This window comes from Chroicocephalus ridibundus, chromosome 2, assembly GCF_963924245.1.
Source record: "Chroicocephalus ridibundus chromosome 2, bChrRid1.1, whole genome shotgun sequence".
In the NCBI taxonomy this organism is placed as follows: domain Eukaryota; kingdom Metazoa; phylum Chordata; class Aves; order Charadriiformes; family Laridae; genus Chroicocephalus; species Chroicocephalus ridibundus.
The window spans coordinates 123,137,433-123,156,967 of NC_086285.1; the positions used below are offsets into that span (position 1 = coordinate 123,137,433).

At 42.3% G+C, this 19,535-nt stretch overlaps 1 protein-coding gene across 25 annotated transcripts in view; it reads left to right on the plus strand.

The window, feature by feature from the left end:
- DTNA (dystrobrevin alpha) overlaps nucleotides 1–16,517 on the plus strand; it is a 227,432-nt gene extending 210,915 nt beyond the window's left edge. For 24 of the 25 annotated variants that reach the window (XM_063326811.1, XM_063326810.1, XM_063326814.1 and 21 more), the window contains 5 exons: nucleotides 1,181–1,270; nucleotides 1,813–1,981; nucleotides 2,713–2,845; nucleotides 6,143–6,189; nucleotides 12,985–16,517. In XM_063326811.1, the coding sequence (XP_063182881.1) occupies nucleotides 1,181–1,270; nucleotides 1,813–1,981; nucleotides 2,713–2,845; nucleotides 6,143–6,160 (410 nt within the window). In that variant the 3' untranslated portion in view covers nucleotides 6,161–6,189; nucleotides 12,985–16,517. The other variant, XM_063326801.1, reaches the window with a different exon arrangement.
- The last annotated feature ends 3,018 nt before the right edge of the window (nucleotides 16,518–19,535 follow it).

Below are 19,535 nucleotides of genomic sequence, written 5' to 3' on the forward strand. Positions count from 1 at the left end.
GGGGCTGAGATTTTATGACTCCATTCTGTGCTGCACAAACAGAGATCTGGCTATATATGCATAATGCAGACAAGCATGATTAAAGCATGGTTTCTCTTGTTGATTTTTTTTCTCTTTCATAGTGTTTGCAATAGTTCAGAGATACAAAATTGAAAAGACTTTAGAAGTGTGTGTGGGTATGAGAGAGATTAACTACTTTAATTTACATCCCAGTAACCATTTGCTAATGGCTATGTTAAAAAAAAAACCTCTTTAGGATTTGAGGAATTTTTTTAGATGTATTGTTTTACATTCAGCCATTTTTAAAGAATATACAGCAGTTGAATCCTGCCAATTCCTGTGAATAATCCAGGCTGGAAGATTAGAGATTCTGTGGGATATATCGATTATTCAGCTACAATAGGAGCTATGTTTGGGATTTGGGGGAGTTAAGCATGCGTTACCCACAGCCTGCTCCTAGGGAAGGAGTATTTCATGCAGCTCACAGGATCTTTCATGATTGATGGGTAAGGGAATATTGCCAGGTTCAGCGGGGAAGCACTTCCAGATCCATTATTAGAAAGAGTTTAAAAGCAGCCTGGGGCTGTTTAGAGAGGCAATAGTGCTTCCTTTATTAAAAAAAAAAAAAAAAAGAGACAGTAAATTATGGAATATACAAGAAAGTCCTTGAGCTACAGGACAGGCTGAGCGGGAGCAGAGAGGGAAAATCCCTATCAGGCTTGATGAGGTCAAGTATGTTTCTTCAACGTTTGCCATAATTATCTGGTGAATACCTGACAATAATGGTGTCATTAAACAGAGCTGTGGGAACTTAGAGAAAACACTTCATTTCTTCCCTCCTCCCCCACAGACATTTTAAATGAGTTCACGCTGGATTTAATCTTCCAGGCCTGGTCTGCTGGTGTCACCACACAAATGCAAGCTTGATGGCAATGAATAATCTCCACATATCTGGCATTGTGATTAAATGAAGCATGAGAGTAGGCTTCTGCTCTTGCATACAGCATAAGTAAATGAGGCCATTCTGCAGAGAACTCTTCTGCACGTGTCCCTCGTAAGGACTTTGATACCCTGAATTATCACAATGGCAGCTTTCAACAGGGTTAAAACTGCTTTCAAGAGGAAAACATATGTCATGTGAAGAATACTAACACTGTGCTTTGTCTGTCTCTTGCTTCAGGTGCAAGACGAAACTTAAGAAATGATTTGCTGGTGGCAGCAGATTCGATCACCAACACCATGTCTTCTTTGGTAAAAGAACTAAATTCTGGTGAGTGAGGCTAACGAGGGTGGGTAGTCACCACGTTGACAGTTCACGTATATTTGAAAAAATAGGAGGTAGGAAAATATAAACCAACAGAAAAGCAGTGTAATGTATCTTCAAAGCTTTTTATGCTTTTAGAAAAAATAACAGCTTCAGGAATACAGCAGTTCTGAAAGCCATGGACGTAGAGATGCAGCTGGGTAAAGCGAAAACTTTGAGAAGTTTGTGATTCCACATGGAGCGGGATTTCACTCTTTAGAAATTTTGTTCAGTATAAGACATATAGGACCTGTTGTAAAACGCGGTCTGTAGGATTCTCATAAAAGTATTGTACCTGATAACCCAGATAAGTAAAAGTGTCACTCTTCTGTACCACCACAAGAAAAAAACTGTTAGCTCTGCTGATATATGTAGAATGATATACTGTTGTTCACTGTGAGGATGTCTCATTCTAAGTTGGAAAGGCAGAGAAAGGCTTAGAGAAATAGGCAAGTATGCTTGCTCTTGTGAAAGTTAAATGGAACCATGTGTCACCTTTTGCTTCCCAGAAGTGGGCAGCGAGACAGAAAGCAATGTGGATTCTGAATTTGGACGGACTCACTTTGATGACCTCGTTCCATCCCCAACCTCTGAGAAGGCTTTCCTCGCACAGATCCATGCCCGGAAGCCAGGGTACATCCACAGCGCTGCTGCCACCGGCTCCATCCGCAGTGACATGTGGGTACCTGCTCGATTCGCCTTCTTAATCTCATCCTTTGTCTGTTGAAAGCAATGTGCATCATGTAATGTTTTCACTCCCTCTCAACTATTTGATCACCCAAACCAATTGCTTAAATCCAAGTGAGGACAGCTTCATGGTTAGGTAGTAGTGAGCTCTGTAAACAATAAAGACCGGAACTTCGGATGTCCTCAGGAGTAAGCTGTCTCACATCCAGTCTGGTACATTCGGGCAGCGTGGCGGCTGTGGGACAGCTGTGCTCCCTGATACTCCCTGCAGTCCTACTGCCTGCTTATCCAGACTGAGGGGCCTGTTGGAGCCCACTGTTGTAAATGGAAAAGACAGAATGCTTTTTATTGACCAACTCAATTGATCAACAAACAGATTTATTTTTAGAACCTGAATCTTCCTATCAAAGACAATAGGCATCTTTCCAGTTATTTTTAGTTCAACCTCTTTGTATCAAGTTATTGATAACTTCTGTTACTCATTTCCATTGGGCTGTACCCCCAAAATGCCTTCAGCAGAATGTGCCCTTCGGTCTGCTTCATCAATACCAGACCACTGGAAAGGGAAAATAGTGTTTTCCACTGCCAGGAAAATGCTGACCAATGGAGCATGTGGTTGGATGCAAAAATCCCACTCTCCTCATAGCTTACAAGAAAAGGAAGTTTTATTGACTCTGGATGTCATTCATCTCAGGGGGCTATTTATTAATAATTGTCTTTAGGGTTACAGAAGATGGAGACCCCTATGTCAGAGCAGATGATGAAAATTACGAGAATGACTCTGTCCGCCAGCTGGAGAACGAACTGAAAATGGAGGAGTACCTGAAACAGAAGCTGCAGGATGAGGCATACCAGGTGGGAGGACACAAGCTGTCCATACATCTCCATAAGTGAGAAACAATAATCATAGAATCATAGAATGATGATGTGAGAAACAGTAATGCACCATAGCTGCTCAGTGCACTTCTTAACCTGTCCTGGGCCCTGGGGCATGATTTCTTCTCGGTTACTAGAGCAGCCACATTCCAAAAACGGCTGTTGTTCTCTTCCCCAGACACAAGTGCATCTAGCCTTTGTGCATCTCCAGGAAGACCACACAACAGTAGTCCTTAAGCTTACCCAGGGCATCAGGTGGGACAGAATTGCCTCTGGGCTTGTTCCTGCCAGCGTCTACCAAGTTACTTAGACCTCATTCCCCTGTACCACAGAGGCTGGTTGGTGGTGTCAAGCTGAGTTCTTGCTATATTTAGATTATTTTTTTTCTCCAGTAGCGAAAAACATTCATAGTGGTTTCTCCAGCGTGAACTGAAGCTCAAGTGCAGTCTGTGTGTTATTGTCATTGTCAGACTCTGGAAGGAGAGGAAAGGGTCCAAAATGAATTGTATCCCAGAGGACCAAGTATTCAACAAGCATCTAGTATAGAGAAGCCTGGGGATTTGTCATTAAACACCCCCTGAGGAACTTTTCAAAGGGCATTTGTTTAAGAATCTGAGTAAAGCAAATTTGCCAGGGGGAGCTGGAATTCTGCAGATATCCATCCTGTCCTGTCTGTGTAATGGTCTCCACTTCTACCTAGTGTAATGTACCATCACCAGTTTTTAAGTTATTCTGACTTGGATCATCCTAATATAAAATTCATTACTTCTTATAATGTTGGTAGTAATGTCAGTAGGAGGGCACACCCAGTTCAGTTATTTTGGAGCAGAGCTGAAGCAAGCAAAAATAACTTCTCCCACATGGTGATCAAATAAAATTTGGAACTTGGCACTACAGAATATAACAGCGACCAAAAGTATAAATGGGCTAAAAAGAAAAAAAGGATTAAGCAGGTACTGAGAGAACAGGTGTATGGAAATGGGGTTCAAAAGCACCTTCTGGGCCGGAATTCTTTAAACTGCTGATTGGTAGGAGCTAACAAGATCTAGTCATTTTTCTGGTAGTTTTTCTCTAGTGTCCGCTGCCTGTCACTTTGGAGATAAGAATCTGGGACTGACAGGTTCATGATCTAATGAAGAATGGCTGCTCTTTTGGTCTTCTTTTCTGTAAAGCTGCTAGGATGAGTTATTCTTGTAAAAGTTCATTGACTCACATCAAAACTGCAGGCAGTTTTGAGGTTGATGTGAGCATCTTTTTTTTTTATTGTTTATCTAGTTCTGCTATCTGCCCATGGTAGCCTGCCAGAAGTCATTTCATTGCAGAGGTCTTAAAGGACATGGTGACAGGAGCAGAATTATTACAGACTATCTACTAAGGCAACAGTGGGTGACATGGGGGTTTTTGTCACAATTTTTCATCCAAGGTAGGAAATGGCAAAAATGACAGCCTTTAAACTTCTGAACAGGATGAGCAGCTACTGCTGACATAATGGAAAGTAATTGTCAGTTATAAAGGAGGAGTACCTCAATGGTGACAGCTGTCAAGCATCAAATAATAAATGTTATTATTGCTGGTAAAAATTCCATTTTCTCCAGAAAGAACGATAGACCGATTTGACTGTACTTTGATTACAGTATGGAAATGCAATATATGGCAACAGTGTTACATGAGTTTCACAAGATACAAGGGGATTTTGTACATGCACAACGTTCAGTATGCACGTGCACTGCGAAATAAGGGCATTCATTGTGTAGTAGAAGTTATACATGTTGCTCAATGGAACTGGGTGTTACTCTTGCTTCAGTCAAAACAGAGCTGACAGGGCTACTGTCTTCTGACAACGTTCCCAGAAGGAGGAGAGGAAATCTCCCCATCGATGTCAGAAGAAAACTTCTTTTGAATTTAGGTCAGCCAATGCTATTCCCAGGTGAATTTTGTTCCCCATTGTGTTAGACAATTTGTTTCCACTGGGGGGGGAACAGACGAGCAAAAGAGAAAGGCTTTTTTCTTTCAAAAATATATTCACTGAGGGAACAGAAAGTCCTCATTGTAGACAAGTTCTGTTTAATAGCACTTTTCCAAAAGAAATTTCATTATGTACTTTACTGTCTGTGAGATTGTCAGCTCCTATCAGGCAACGATTTGACAGTAGGGACTTGTAAGTAGGAACTATTTTTAGTTGATAACCGCAGACCCAAAGTGTGCAACGTCCTTCCCAGTGTGGGTGATGCTCTTTCGATTAGGGAATGTGTTTAAAGCAAGCAAGAATATGTATTAAGTTAGTAGGAACCACTAGGATGATTAGGGGATGGTTGGATAGTGTCATGTAGTGATCCTGAGACACACGCTTTGGCTTTGGCTCGTTCTCTGCACTTTGCAGTTAATTTGTGGTATTTTGCTATTCTGTTCCTTTTTCTTCTAGTGTCACTGAGTAGTCTCTAAAGATGAAGACACAACTAACTTTCTACTTGCCAAAAGAAAGGAAAATGGGGAAATTTTCTGTTTAGGGTATCCTATTGAACAGTGGCCAGGTCAACTATTCTCATTTTGCATCCGACGATTGGAATTTATTACAGGCTATTTTACTCTTTGTACTCACATGTACACTGCATTCATCCGGATAGCCAAAAAAAGCTGGTGACTGTAGCTATCATAATGCAATTGTCAGCTGAAAAAATCTGCGAGGAGGAACCTCCTACTAAGGTTACAGAATGGTAACCTCAGTAACAATATGGTAACCATTTTTATGTTATTAAATGTCTCACTTTGTGTAAAAGCAGCACATTTAGAAAAATGTGTAGATGTAGTGTAGCATGGAAGATGGTTGGTCAAAACCCACTCTTGTTATTTCGTGTCACCTTGTCTCCAAGCAAGATTTTCAAGCTAAACTCCAAATTAGTATTAAAGTATGAGCAGAAAACACAAGATACACAAGGAAATCTGTGACAGAGGACCTCAAAGGAGGCTTCTTTTTCTCTCTTTTTTCGAAGCATGTTGTAAATAACAAATATCTGTACCAGGAAAAATCACATTTAGTGCACAAGTGTAAATGCTAACAGTGCTTATCCTCCCACATCTGCTACCAGTTGTGTTCTTGTTACAGTCTTTTGCTGGATGTGTTGTGTAAGACACTTTTCATTGGGTTTATTTTCTGGGTCCGTAATCGCTCCCTTTATTTCTAGGCTTGTGCATGGCTTTCTTCAGAATAATACACTGCCTGGCTGCTCACTGGCTTAATTTGTCATCTTCTTGTTTTCTATCCTTTGTTATCTACAGGTCAGTTTGCAAAGTTGAGTGCAATATCCTTCTCTCTCTCCTCTCAAGTAAGTATCATTATAATTTAGAAGAACGTTTGGAATGAATCCTCATAATGTGTATTTCAGTCGCAATGCACCTTGTGCTGCCTGAGTGTATGTGGAGATGCAGTTTCTTTCTTCTTTTAACCTGTGTTTGGATGCCTAGGAATGCCTCTAAATAATTTCCAATAATCTGTTTGAAATACGGGCCTAGTCCTGAATATTCCTGTTAAGCTACCACCCTTTTCATCTTCTTCCTTTGTTGACCGTGGGTGAGAATGTGGGCTTTTCTTCCCTGGGGATGATAACAAATATATCAGGCAGTACTGAGAAACCTTATCCAGAAGATAAGGAATCAGATTACATTTCAGGAGACCTGAGTTCAATTCTTTACAATGCTTTAGTCTTCCTAGGATAACTGAAATAAATCATTTCTGGTGAGACTGGAACATCTACTCTAGTGTGTGAAACAGGAGTTAGGCAAATATTAAAGAAGGCAGTCCACCAGCTGCTTTACCATAGAGGTGTCCTCAGATGCATGGTGGAAGTTTAAAATGCCCCAATCGAAAATGCAAGGTACAGCTACTGGCTGGAGTCTGGCAATTCAGAGATAAGGCAAGAAGGTCTATAAATTCCCTGCTGGCCCATATTCAGGTCATGGTCCTTACACGTGCCAACCTCACAGTTGCAGCACTGAGTTTAGTGCCAAGTTCAGCAATTGTGTTCTTATTCAAGAACACAGACAACAGCCATTTTTATGAAGTAGCCTGTTATTCTGAACTTTTGCCCAGGAAATGGGAGACCACACGTTTCCTTCTTGCCTCATCTGAAGCTGCGGACTCTGTGTTTCTGGCGTCCTAGGAGAGTGCAGTGCCCTGCTGTGGAGATGACAGTGAGACAATGCTGTCCGTCCTACTGTGACACTGAAACCATGGGGTAACAGGGCCAGAAAGGGAGAAGAAATCCAAATAGAGGTCTGACTCCGGTCTGCAAACAGAGTCTCTTCCTCAAAGCCAGAATTAAAGGCACCCAAAGGTCAACTACCAAATGGGCACTTCAAGTTGGGAGCAGGGTCACGTTCAGATAAGCAAAATCAGCGAACTAGCCTGTGCCAGCTTTAGCAGGAATTCACGTTGCTGGGTTCTGCATGCCATGTTTTATGCTAGACCTCCTTGTTGATATAGCAATTTTGATGGCAAAATTTGACCCTGATTCAAGGGGTTTGTAACTTCTGATGACAGCAGAATTTGGATGTTAAAGTGTGGACCTTATGAAAGCAGCTGCCAGTCTTCAGTGTTAAAAGCTGTTCGGTATTTCTCAAGCATCCGTCTCAGTGTCTCTAGCAGCTAAAGCAGAATAAATGGATGTGAAAAGCAAATAAACAGCAATACCCAGAGTACTATAAACACCAAATAAGTGCTCATAAAAATTCTTCTAACAGTGCCCCTCAGGTTACATTCATTTTCTCAGTAGCCTTGTTAAAAACATGAGCCGTGTAGAGTTTCCTAAACACTGACAGCCAGAAAAGCAAGTTTTCTTCTTCTGTTTTGTTACAGTCACCAGTTATAGATCAGAGAAGGAAAACAGGTCTCTCAACAATAATGTATGTGTGTATAACTATGTACATACTGGAAATGTTAAGTATAAATGAATTAAATTACAGTTATGAGTAACTATGACTTTAAAGGGTAGTAGCATTCAGACAAACCATTTGCAGTATTAAGTGGAAAAAAAATCCTATTCATTGGAATTATAAAGCTCAGGAAATCCCATTTAAGGTTTCTACTATTTTCAGGAAGCAGTGTTAACATCGTGATGTGGGGAAACGCATACTGCCATACAGCCTAGCGTTCTTGAAAATATGCATCCTGTCTCAAATTAGCAGCGATCTGAGACTGAGCTACTATCTCATCTCCTGCAAGCTTTTGAAACCTTTTGAAACCCTGTCAAAAAGACATTTTTTAAAGCACTGTGCTCTGGTTAATTTCATAGTGAAACTTTTTTTAGCTCCCAGGGGAGCACTTCAGCCACTAGCAAAGACTGAAACATTCCCACCAGTTGTAAAAGTCTGGCCCTATAGAAATTAGCAACAAAAATCAATGAACTTGGAACTTCACCTATATCCACAAAAACAAATACATATCTGTATTATGGTACATTGTGATAAAGACATCTGCACATGATAAGCGTGGCTTAGTCTTCTCAAGATTCACTCTTTCGTGAATATGGAAGATTAAAGCATTTTATTTGGTACTAATATTTCATAGTCTTGGAAAATTAAATCCAAAATTGTTCATACTAGTCACAACATCTAAAGAGCTTTTGCTGTTTACATTGGGTTCTTGCTCAAAGCTTAGCAGTTGCATCAAGAATTTTGCTTCTAAGATAATATTATTCAATCGATGATACAAATACAGTCAGTATTACATCGCCTAGATGGCCATATGAGGTAGAAAGACAACACGCTTCCCTATCTCGCAACAGTATTATATTTGTGCTTATTTAGAAAAAGCTGTGAAAAATAGAAACAGTTTATCGTAGTGTCTTATGAGTGGTATTGCCGCTGATAGACAACCAGAGAGTTTTCTTCATGTTCTCATTCCTCAGTCATGGACAAGTGGTGTTGATGTCATTTGATTAATGCATTTTGCATTCTATTTGCATTTGCATTTTAAAAAGTGCTATGTACGATTCTTTAGAATTGATTTTGAAATAACATCTACTATAACAAATTCCCAAGAGACCAAGTGGTTCCAATAATACGTAAAACAATTTAATCATATTTTCAGTTTATTTTTTATATTAAATGTACTTTAATGCCACTTGTTTTATTTTTAATAGAGTAGCAGAATGAATTTGAGCTTGTTTTCAGCAGGCTCTAGGCAGATCTTGAAATGAGGTGAACGTTCAACTTTCATGTTATTTTGCCTTTATCCCACTGATAGCAGTTGCTTTTTTGCCAAGGATGGCCAGTGGGAGCAGAAAGCCTCCATCTCTGAAAGTGGTTAAGAAGTTGTCGTTTTCAATGAAGAGCTGTCAACTTGTGCAGTGGACGTGTTCCCATGAGACCTACAATTTCCTAGATTTTCTAAAGCAATGCTTTCTTAGTCTGGCATAGCAGCATTTTTCTTGGTCATGTCTAATTCATTTATATGCATTATTATAACAGGAAAGGAGGTGTGAAGACCTAATAAAAATCAGACCTTAAGCATTCATTAAGAGGGAGTGCAGGGAGGAGTCTTTATTAGAGGTCTCGTTCTCGATTTTTTAACTGTGATCACATTTTCTCTATGTTGACAAAACCGTATAATAATTTAAGTTGAAGACTCAATTCCATTCCCACTGCAAACCCTCTCACTTGCCTTAAACCTTATCACACAAATTGCGGGGTCTGGGGCTTCGGGTGATCAGGGGTGACATTTTCCATTACGAAAGTGACTGAATGGTTTGTATTGGAACAGGTGGAAATTTTTCAAACGCAAAACCCCTTAATTCCTTCAACTTTTTTATATGAATACATTGTTAAATTATTATTTATTCAACTTGGCTGTTTTTCCAGGATCAAAGTCTTACGGAGTAATTCTGTCATGTTTTTCTCATCTTTTCCCTTTTGCTCCAAACTCTGTTGTCATGTTTACCAGCAGAGATTAGGAATATTGCCAAATGCCAGATGATAAAACCCACGGGCCAAGGGAGATGGTGTGATCAGTCCAGTCTGCCCAGTGTGCTGCTGTGAGAAGGGCTGTTGGTTAAGCTGAAGGTCACAGGCGATTCGTTGAAGTGCTGTGAAGACACAACTGCCCTGCATGTCTGTTTTTTTCTGGGAAGGAAATAAGATTTTAGAGCTGGTGTAACATTTCACTGGCCACTGACATTTTCAGCCCTTTGCGACACGAACCTGGCCATTTACTGTTTGGGAAAGAGGAGAGGCAGGATCCGTAGCCCAGGTTAACCCAAGTGAGGTTGCTAGCCCACAGTTAATGGGTGTGTGGGTTTCAGATTTGCTGTGCCCACTGCCTGAGGTCACCTTTCCCAGCCATGCCCTGGCCTCCCTTTGCCTGTAGAACCCCAAACTGCTAGACAGACTTGACTGGCTGCCTCTAAAGCTGAGGCATCGTGGTTCATTCCTAGTGTGGGCTTCATGCCAAGAGCTCAGGAGGTGCAGGTGCAGGTGCATTGGTTGATTGGGCCCTCAAGAGGTCATCTGGTCCACTGTCCTGTCTGACACAGGTCTAGCTCCAACACGAGACCATGTCAGCCACAGCTTTCTGTAGGAAAGACTTGAAAACCTCCACAGATGGAGATTTCACCACCTCTGTGGGCATCCTCCTGTACTGTGGTGCCATGCTCCTCATGTTGTGTTTTTTTTCCCTTAGTGTCCAACCTGAACCTCCCAAAATGGAGGTTGTCTTCTTTGTCCTTTTTGTGTGCTCCAACCACTACCAAGAAGATTTTGGCTCTGTTATCCTTGTAACTACCCCTCAAATAGATGCTAACTGATCCCCCCTTGCCACCTCTGCCCCATCCTCAGCAAGCCCAGTTTCTTCAGCCTCTTCCTCTTATGTCAGCGATGCAGAAGTGAAGAAGCAGGACACAGTCACTGGACGAACTGCTCACATCCAGAAGTCATTCTCTACTAGCACAACCAAATGATTCAGCATTTCTTTTGGGGTTTTTTCTGAACAAATACATAAAAGACGGTATTACGTGGACCATTCCATTTGAAAATAATAGCAGGCTGACAGCACAGTAATTTTCAAAACTGTCTGCTACATTCACTCAGCTATATTTTGGTTTTCCTCTGTATTTTTCTTCTGAAGTCCTCCTCTTCTTAGCGTGTAGGCGTAAAAAAGCTGTAAAAGAACTGTGACCAAGTTAGCTGGAAAGAAGCAGCTTGTTTTCTGAATTTAATTCTAAAATTACACAAGTGATAGAGATGGGTTTTGAAAATCGCTGAATGATAAGTAGCAGAAAAGAATGTGTGGATTAAATTACAAAAAAGGTCAAGAAACAGTTTTGTAACATGACAAATCATATGTGTCTTAACTTGGAATGAATTCTGGCATTTCCAAAACGCTGTTCATTAGTACTCATTATTTCTTGTATGAAAATCTCTCTATCCCAACGCTGGCTGTGGAACAGAGAGAAGCCTTGAGAGAATTCAGAATAACCTCTCTGCACTCCACCAAAGAGAAGTAATTTATCCAGAAAATTCGAAACAAATCCAAATACTTAGCAGTACTGTCAGTGCATCTTAACGCATCCAGTGTTTCACAAGCCACTCTTATCTTGCTCTTGTGGTTTATGATACCATCAAGAGATATGAGATGTACCGATATTTACATAACCCTGAAATTGATTCAATAAAAATCCGTCTCAGGCAGCTGAGAACTGACCTCTTCCGTCCCTTTCAATTGCATTTGTTGACTGAATTGTGAAGAGCAAAATGTTCCTTTACTAAGATTTCCAAATTAGTTTGCAGACTTAAGTGGTGCAGATGCATGTCTGATTTTTTAAAACTACTTGTTTAAAATGTAGCTAAAAATTTTTTCGTGAACCTGTCATTAGACTTGCAGTGCAGGTTTCCTTTCCATTTATCAGCAAAATGTTAATGCTAGGTCTTCTGTAACTGCCTGATACAAGGAGATACTAAATTAAGATCATCGTACCATTTGGCATGCTTAGGTATTAAGGAATCGGATGGAAGCATTTGTGTTTGAATAATTAATACAATCAAATGGTGTCAGGAAGGAGAAGGAGCAAGCTAAACTACCTGACCTTTCTTAATTCGTCAGCTTTAATTTAACTATTTTTTACTGAAGTAATTTGCATTTCATATCTCATCTTGTTAGACCAGCTTTATGCCGTGGAATGAGTAGAAAAGAATTCGTGTCAGTAGGGTTTGGTCCTTTATGCTGTTACTATGAGATCTCATACAACGCGAGTTGGTTTTCTGTCTAGAAAAGAAACCTAGTTCAAGAGAAAAAGGATGAGCTCCTTAACTTTGCAAGGGTCAAGCGTGTAAGCAGTGCTTTTACGATAAATATGCCAAAACCAGAAGTTTGCTATGTTAACCAGACTGTACATCCTGACACAGATCTGAGAAAGAGCAGCAGTTGTCTGTAAGCATTTTCCATTGCCAATTAAAACTTTGATGCCTCCGATACAGGAATTTGAGATCCTTACTGATGCTTCAGGGTATGGAGGAGCACCAAGGAGAAACTGGTGCACCAGCGGATTAGGCTGTTCATGAGCTACAGCACCCAGAATCATCCTTTTAAGTAACTACATTTCTTTTTAGACACAGTAAAACATACCCAGGCACGTAAATCGAGGGTGAAACATTTACATGTGAGGGGAGGTTCATGCTGATGAGTGACTCTTAACGGAGTGGCTGAACACTGCACACAAGGGGAATAATCCATGGTTTCACTACTAATAATCTATATAGAGAGCAACCTGGAAGGGGAAAATGGAAGGGAAAATGGGCACATCTGCAAATCTGTGTCGGTGCAGACTGAGTTACCCCAGGGTCCCGCAGCAGAGCAGGCAACAGCCTTCTCACCCATGGTAGGAAGAGTTCCCAGCTTCCCACGAGCCTTGTAAGTTTCTCTTTACAGCTCACATACCCATGGCTCGCCTAGGTAGAATGGCTTTTTCACTTTTTTAACTTTTTCAGGGATAACCACAGGAACTGGCCAGCTCCTCCTCTTGTCTCTCAATAAAGCAGCAGGCAGAGGCTTTACTTGCTCTGCCTGTGTGGGTGCAGCATCTTAGAACCAGCGCTCCTTTTAAAAACCTTCCCTCAACGTTTCTCAACAGGCAAGCTGCAGTCAGACGGACAACGAAAGCTACGTAAGAACTGATGATGAGGAGAGCTGCTTTCGGACAGACGATGAAGAAAACTCGGCTGCAAACTTCACAGAAGAGTGGAACCAAGAGGTGCAGCGTCTCTTGACAAAAAAATCACATAACTAAGTTCTGAGGACTGTAGCACAGTACTTTTGTTCTAAGAGTTGTAGTTTGTAGATGTGTGTTTTTGACAACAAGACTTTTGTTTAAAGCTAACTTATATTAGCTACATCTTCTGTAACATGGCTCATTACCGGTGAAGAAAACAGACTGACGTACGTACTGCTGTTACAAAGGATGGCGGTATTAATAACTCACCTAAACCCTTTGCACATGATATTGAACCTGTTCAGTTTACAATGACAATACTGTTTATAGATAGAAATTTGATTTCTGAATACTTTGAGATTTTAGTAGATCGGTTTACTATACACTGTACATTTTTTCCACAGAAGAAACAAAAAGCTACGATTATGCATTTAACATTGAATGATTATACTCCTGAGTGTATATATCTAGTAGCCCAAAACACAAAGTACCTGACTATATTTGCAATTTGTTTGCAAGTCTTTAAATTAAGACTTATACAAAATGTACTAAAATAATAATAATATAATTAATAATAATATAAAAAACTTCTCTAATTTAGGGCTAATGTGTAACTTAGGAATGTTTCTTTCAAAATAATCTAACAAATCAGCCATAGAAGTTAGTGTAAATATTTTTTTTCCAAATAGATATCATATACAAAAGGTGACATTCAAATGATATAGAATCTAGTTTTTAAATCAGCACAGATCTTCTTAAAACTGTGAACTATGTTTTGAAATACTCGTTGCTAAAGCTGTTTATAAACCACAGGTGCCATAAGATCCCTGAACTGACTGATGTTACGTATAATCCTCCATGGTATTGTTTCATTGATGTTTTAGCTTTAGTAAGCATGTGTTCAACAAACCGGCTCTTTCCATCTCCCTGCCCCTCCTCCTCCCCCCGTCCCCCGAACCCTTCCATTATGTTATTTTCGAGGCCTTCAGCTTTAAATGTACAGGCTTAAAGTGCGCTTGCAACTGTTTTCTTTTGATTTCCGAATGTGTATTGCCTTAGCCAGCCACCAGATGTTCTGCATGCACTCTTGGAAATGTGTAGTGAGACTCTTTCGGAGCTGGATGGAGAAATAGCTATCAGTGAAAAGCACAAGGAAAGCGGTGGATTTTTTTTCGGAAGGACAGGCATACAGTTACAGAATTGGAGTTTTGTCCGGTTTAGTATTTTTCAAGTATAAAGGCATTTTCAGGACTTACCTGGCCGTTTTGGATGAGGCAGTGAGACCGCTGGCTACGTTTGCTCTGCTGTGGCTACAAACCTGCAGATACTCCCGAGCGGGGATTGACACAAACTAGCTGGAACGTCCTCCCCACGGCGTATTGCTTGGAAATAAAGAAGAACCCTGTATGGCACCTAGCACTGCCCTGCGGAGAAGTCGGAGCCAGGCCAGGAGCAGCCAGACCAGAGGCCAGGCAGTAACACGGCGCAATGTTACACGCTGGCCGCTCAGCCTGTTAGCTTGGGGCCACCGCTGGGCTAATGTAATTTTACTGCCCTAGTACAACATGACGGCTTCCAGTCTTTGGCTGACCTGAAGTGACACTGCTTAACAGCCCTGAAAACAGTAGCGTTTCATACAGATAATTTCACACCAGCACAGTTTGCCTCCAGCAAGTGATGAGATACCCATCTAAAGCAGGTTAGCACGGTTGGTCTGTCCTCGCTTTCATGGTGACGTGGATGTGCGCTGCTGCCGTATTTACATGAGATTGCTACGTAGCTCGACCCAGTAAGTCCACTTGTTTGCATGCACTCTCTAGGCTCGTGGCTGTTCCCTGGGCACTATGTGTTAGGGAATGAGTATCTGTATGAAAGAGCTGCTGCCATTTTTCACTTTCATAGTGTATCATTGCGTATGCAGATCTCCTGTCCACGTCTCCTTGCATATCTGGGCTCGGTCTCAGGCATCCAAATGCATACTAAGGCATCCAGGTATCTTCATGTAAGCTTTTCATTCTTGCAATCGCTGGTCCTCGCTCCTGGGGTATGTGCCGTCCTGTCAAGGTAGGCACCGTATCCTCCAATGCCCCCTCCTCCAACCTCCTCTCAGGAATGGGTGAGCCTCCACTAGTGCCTAGCACTCCACATTTAAAGCTACTCCAGAGAAGCTGTAGATGTTGCTGTCAGCTCAGGATTCCAGGCAAGCATTTCCTGAACAGAGACAAAAACAAGCTAGAACACAGCTACATGCAATGGCTGACTAATTCAACCCATGTCGTGTTTAACTGTACCCAGAGTAGTAGATCCTTCCCATCATCTTAATGTCTGCGTGCTCATTATCGCTGTGCTTAAAATAGATGCAATAGAATAAATCCATTGCAAGGGCTTCCGGGCTAGGAGTTAGGAAAAAAGTTGACGGATCAAGCGCCTTTCTCTCAGGCTGGTGCCAACAAGGTGATCCCCAGCAGAGCTCTGGGTCCCTTACGCCCTGGAGCTCTGAGATGAAGCACCTCTTACTTGGCTTGCCAAATATCTATTTTAAGCATTTTCCAACTGTTGAGCTGGCTGCGTTTTCGCCCAGCTGGTCTTTGTCTGCTTGTTGAATATTATTTTGGTTGTGGTTTGCGGTCATTAAAACAAACAGAGTTACAGAAGAGGCCCCTGGCGTGGGCCTTTTCTTAACCACCAATGGCCCACCACAGCAGTCAAAACTCCGGGTGGTTTTACTGTCACTGGAGGGAAACCAGTGGTTTGGAATCAGGAGACAGGGATGTGAAGATGTATAGGGTCCTTGAATGTCCAAAGCGAAGGTGGAGAATGGGTTGTCTGTAAGTAGTGATGTTAACTAAACTGCATAAAAAGGTGTGTGGCCTTTGTTGTGATATAATATGTATTTTCTTATATGCATGAGCCAAATTGTTGCATCATAATTTATCATAAGTGTGTCCGCCTTTACTTTCAGTCATCTTCTCCCATCCTTATTGGTTCTTGGCAATTACTGTAGATAGACCTTGTAAATATTGCAACCTCGGGTTGCTGTAATCACGTTGGTTCAATTCAGCAGACGGAGCTGTGAACAACAAGCACTCCACTGTGTCCTGAAGACAAAAGGGCATTTTTACCTTTGAACCAAAAAAAAAAAAAAAAAAGAAAAGAAGTAAAAAGTATGAAGAGTTACATCTTGAGGCTACTAACTGTAAGGCATTTTTAAAACTACTGTACTTGACACCACTTGAGACAGATACAGAGACACTGAAGATGTCACGATATTCATTGGTATTGTAACAGAACTGCTATTGTATGGGTTTTTTTGTATTGCTGTTAAGTATTGTTTTGTGTGTGTGTGTTGGAACCTACTGGGGACATGTTATATTTTGAAGTGATTAAACTATTTAATTGTGTGTCTATATTTTGGAATGGAATTATTTCTTCATTAAAAAGATTTTTAAAAGTAATTTCTGGAGCATCGTATTTGTGGCTTTTTTTGGTTTTGGAAGTCCTGTTCCATGGAGCCCAAGCAGTGGGTCTTTTTCCATAGGGAAGGGAAAACGTGTCCCCGTGACGCAGCACGCAGTCCTTGCTTCACCCACACTGTCTCCTCCACCTCTGTGTGTGGGAACAACTTCCACCACTTTGAGCATGGTACTGAGCAGCGCCTGCTTTCGGTGGCCCAAGCAGTTTCTTCCTTTCTTAATTCTCTGTATCTTCAGCAGTTTCACAACCTGAAAATGCAGTTCCCTTGTCCATAAAACATCTCCCCCTGCTTCCACTCACCATGAGCAGAGACAGCAGGGGCCTGACAAGGTGCCTGGTACAGGCCTGTGAGGGAACCCTGGTCCTCAGGAACCCAGACTATCTCCAGTAGTGTATTTTTTCTTGACCACTGTGTTTCTCTCTGTCCTTAGAAGGAGGCAGACCGTGGAAGAGGTGCACTTTAACGGCTTTACCATACACAGTCACACGTTATCTTTCATTGCAGGAGAACACAAAGTCTTTGTTTTTCCAATGACACTTTGAAGATGTCTTTCCATATCAGGTGTTGGTAATAACGATTGGTTGCTAACCTAAAAGAGCACAGAGTTGCAAAGCAAGAGCTCTTAAAGCAACAAGTTTCTGCCCTGATGAAGTACCTCCAAGCATGGCAAAGACGGTCAGGAGGCAATGCCGGGCTGTGCTTTTTGTGCCCGTGGTGCTGCTGGTACTCCACAGGGCAGCCTTTTGAGGGTGTGCTGCTGGCCCGTGGTGGCAGCCCTTTCACAGAATCACAGAATGGTCAGGGTTGGAAGGGACCTTCAGGGATCATTAGTCCAACTCCCCTGCCAAAGCAGGTTCACCTAGAGCAGGGTGCACAGGAACGCGTCCAGGCAGGTTTCGAATATTCCCAGAGACGGAGACTCCACCACCTCTCTGGGCAGCCTGTGCCAGTGCTCTGCCACCCTCAAAGTAAAGAACTTTTTCCTCGTGTTGAGGTGGAATTTCCCGTGTTCCAGTTTGTGCCCATTGCCCCTTGTCCTGTCACTGGGCACCACTGAAAAGAGTCTGGCCCCATCCTCTTGACACTCACTCTTTAGATGTTTATAAGCATTGATGAGATCCCCTCTCAGTCTTCTCTTCTCCAGGCTAAACAGACCCAGGTCTCTCAGCCTTTCCTCATGAGAGGTGCTCCAGTCCCTTGATCATCTTTGTAGCCCTCCGCTAGACTCCCTCCAGCAGTTCCCTGTCCTTCTTGAACCGGGGAGCCCAGAACTGGACACAGTACTCCAGGTGCGGCCTCACCAGGGCAGAGTAGAGGGGGAGGATGACCTCCCTCAACCTGTTGGCCATGCTTTTTTTAATGAACCCCAGGAGACCACTGGCCTTCTTGGCCACAAGGGCACACTGCTGCTTCATGGTCAACTTGTTTTCCACCAGGACTCCCAGGTCCTTCTCTGCAGAGCTGCTCTCCAGCAGGTCAGCCCCCAACCTGTACTGGTATGTGGGATTATTCTCCCTAGGTGCAGGACCCAAAGGAGGAATAACCAGCAGATGCACTGCAGCCAGCCACCACAGAGCATGTCCCTGGCAGCTCAGCGCAGCTGAAACGTCCCTGCTTGTACACACGATGTTGCTAATTGGCCAATTAATTACACCGGCGTGAGGGCTGTTAGAAGGAAAGCAGTCGCAGCACACCCAAAATATCCACCGTCTACTTACCACATAGCCCAGTACGTCGGGAAGCAGATAAACCCCAGTCTGCTGCCTCCTCCTCCGACGCTGACTGCTGTGGTAACCTATAAATCACCAGGGTTTATTTGCCCTAATTCCCCTGTCTACACGGTGATGTTCTTCAATAAAGACGATCATTTTACACTGTAAATTATTTGCCAGAACTGCAGAACTTTGCCTCCACAATCCCAGTCCAAATTCATATCCAAGGGATTGTAATATATGATGACATATCGACAGCGCAGGAGGATAACTCTGTTTTATCCATGCATAATCCCAAATTGCTGTATTTCTTCCTAACCTACAATCAGCGTATGGCCTTTGGGGAACAAAGGAGCCAGTGAAAACTAATTTATAGGCAAAGGCTGTTTTCCTTTTTACCTCTTGGTTAGTCTTGCTACATTCTGCTCCCCACAAGGGAAAGAGACTCATGAGGGAAGAAATAAATTGGTTACGTTTGCAAAAGGCAATAAAATAAAGATACTAAAATGAAAACAATAGTGCAAAAATAATAAGTTTTTTAAAATAAAATGTAAAATAAAATAATAAAATAAATAAGTGGTCTTTAGACCGGGGAAGGTGGCACCTTGGCTGCACCAACACTGAACTAGGTGAATGAAAGCACCTGGAACTTTCTGAAGGCACCTGGGAGTTTCATTCATCAGCACACGGATCCATGGCCGCTCTTCCAAAGTTTGCTTGGGAGGCCTCTTGCGCAGTCGTTGCGCATTCCTTTGCGAGCAGCCCTTAGTTCTGAGTGAAACCTTTTAAGAGAAAACTCACAGGAATACGGCGCCGAGTCTGTCACAGAAATAGGTTAAGTGGGGTGGGAAAAGAAATCTCCTCTATTGTTCCATGATGAAAAAATGCATTGAAGAATTTCATATGCTTCAGGATCATCCCGTCTAATACCCCAGATAATCCCCAGATTAAGGATTCCCCTTTGCTTTCTCCTGAGCGATTGCCACCGCTGAGTTGTCGGGGGATTAGGACAGCTGTCCCACAGCACCGATGCGCCTTTGGCTGCAAAAGGCAAAGCAGCAGAAGACGAGAAGATGAGATGAGAAGATGAGAAGATGAGCCTCTCACTAGCTTCCAGTTCCCCTGAGAGAGGTACAAGCCAATGATGAGCAGATCCCAGACTGGAATAAACCTTTCTGAAGCCCACAAGCCTGGAGCTTTCCAGAAAAAGCTGTTTTGGGGAGCGACCTCCCAGGACAAGGCTTGGGGATGTGTGCAGGGAAGCAGGGGGATGGTGGGGCCACATC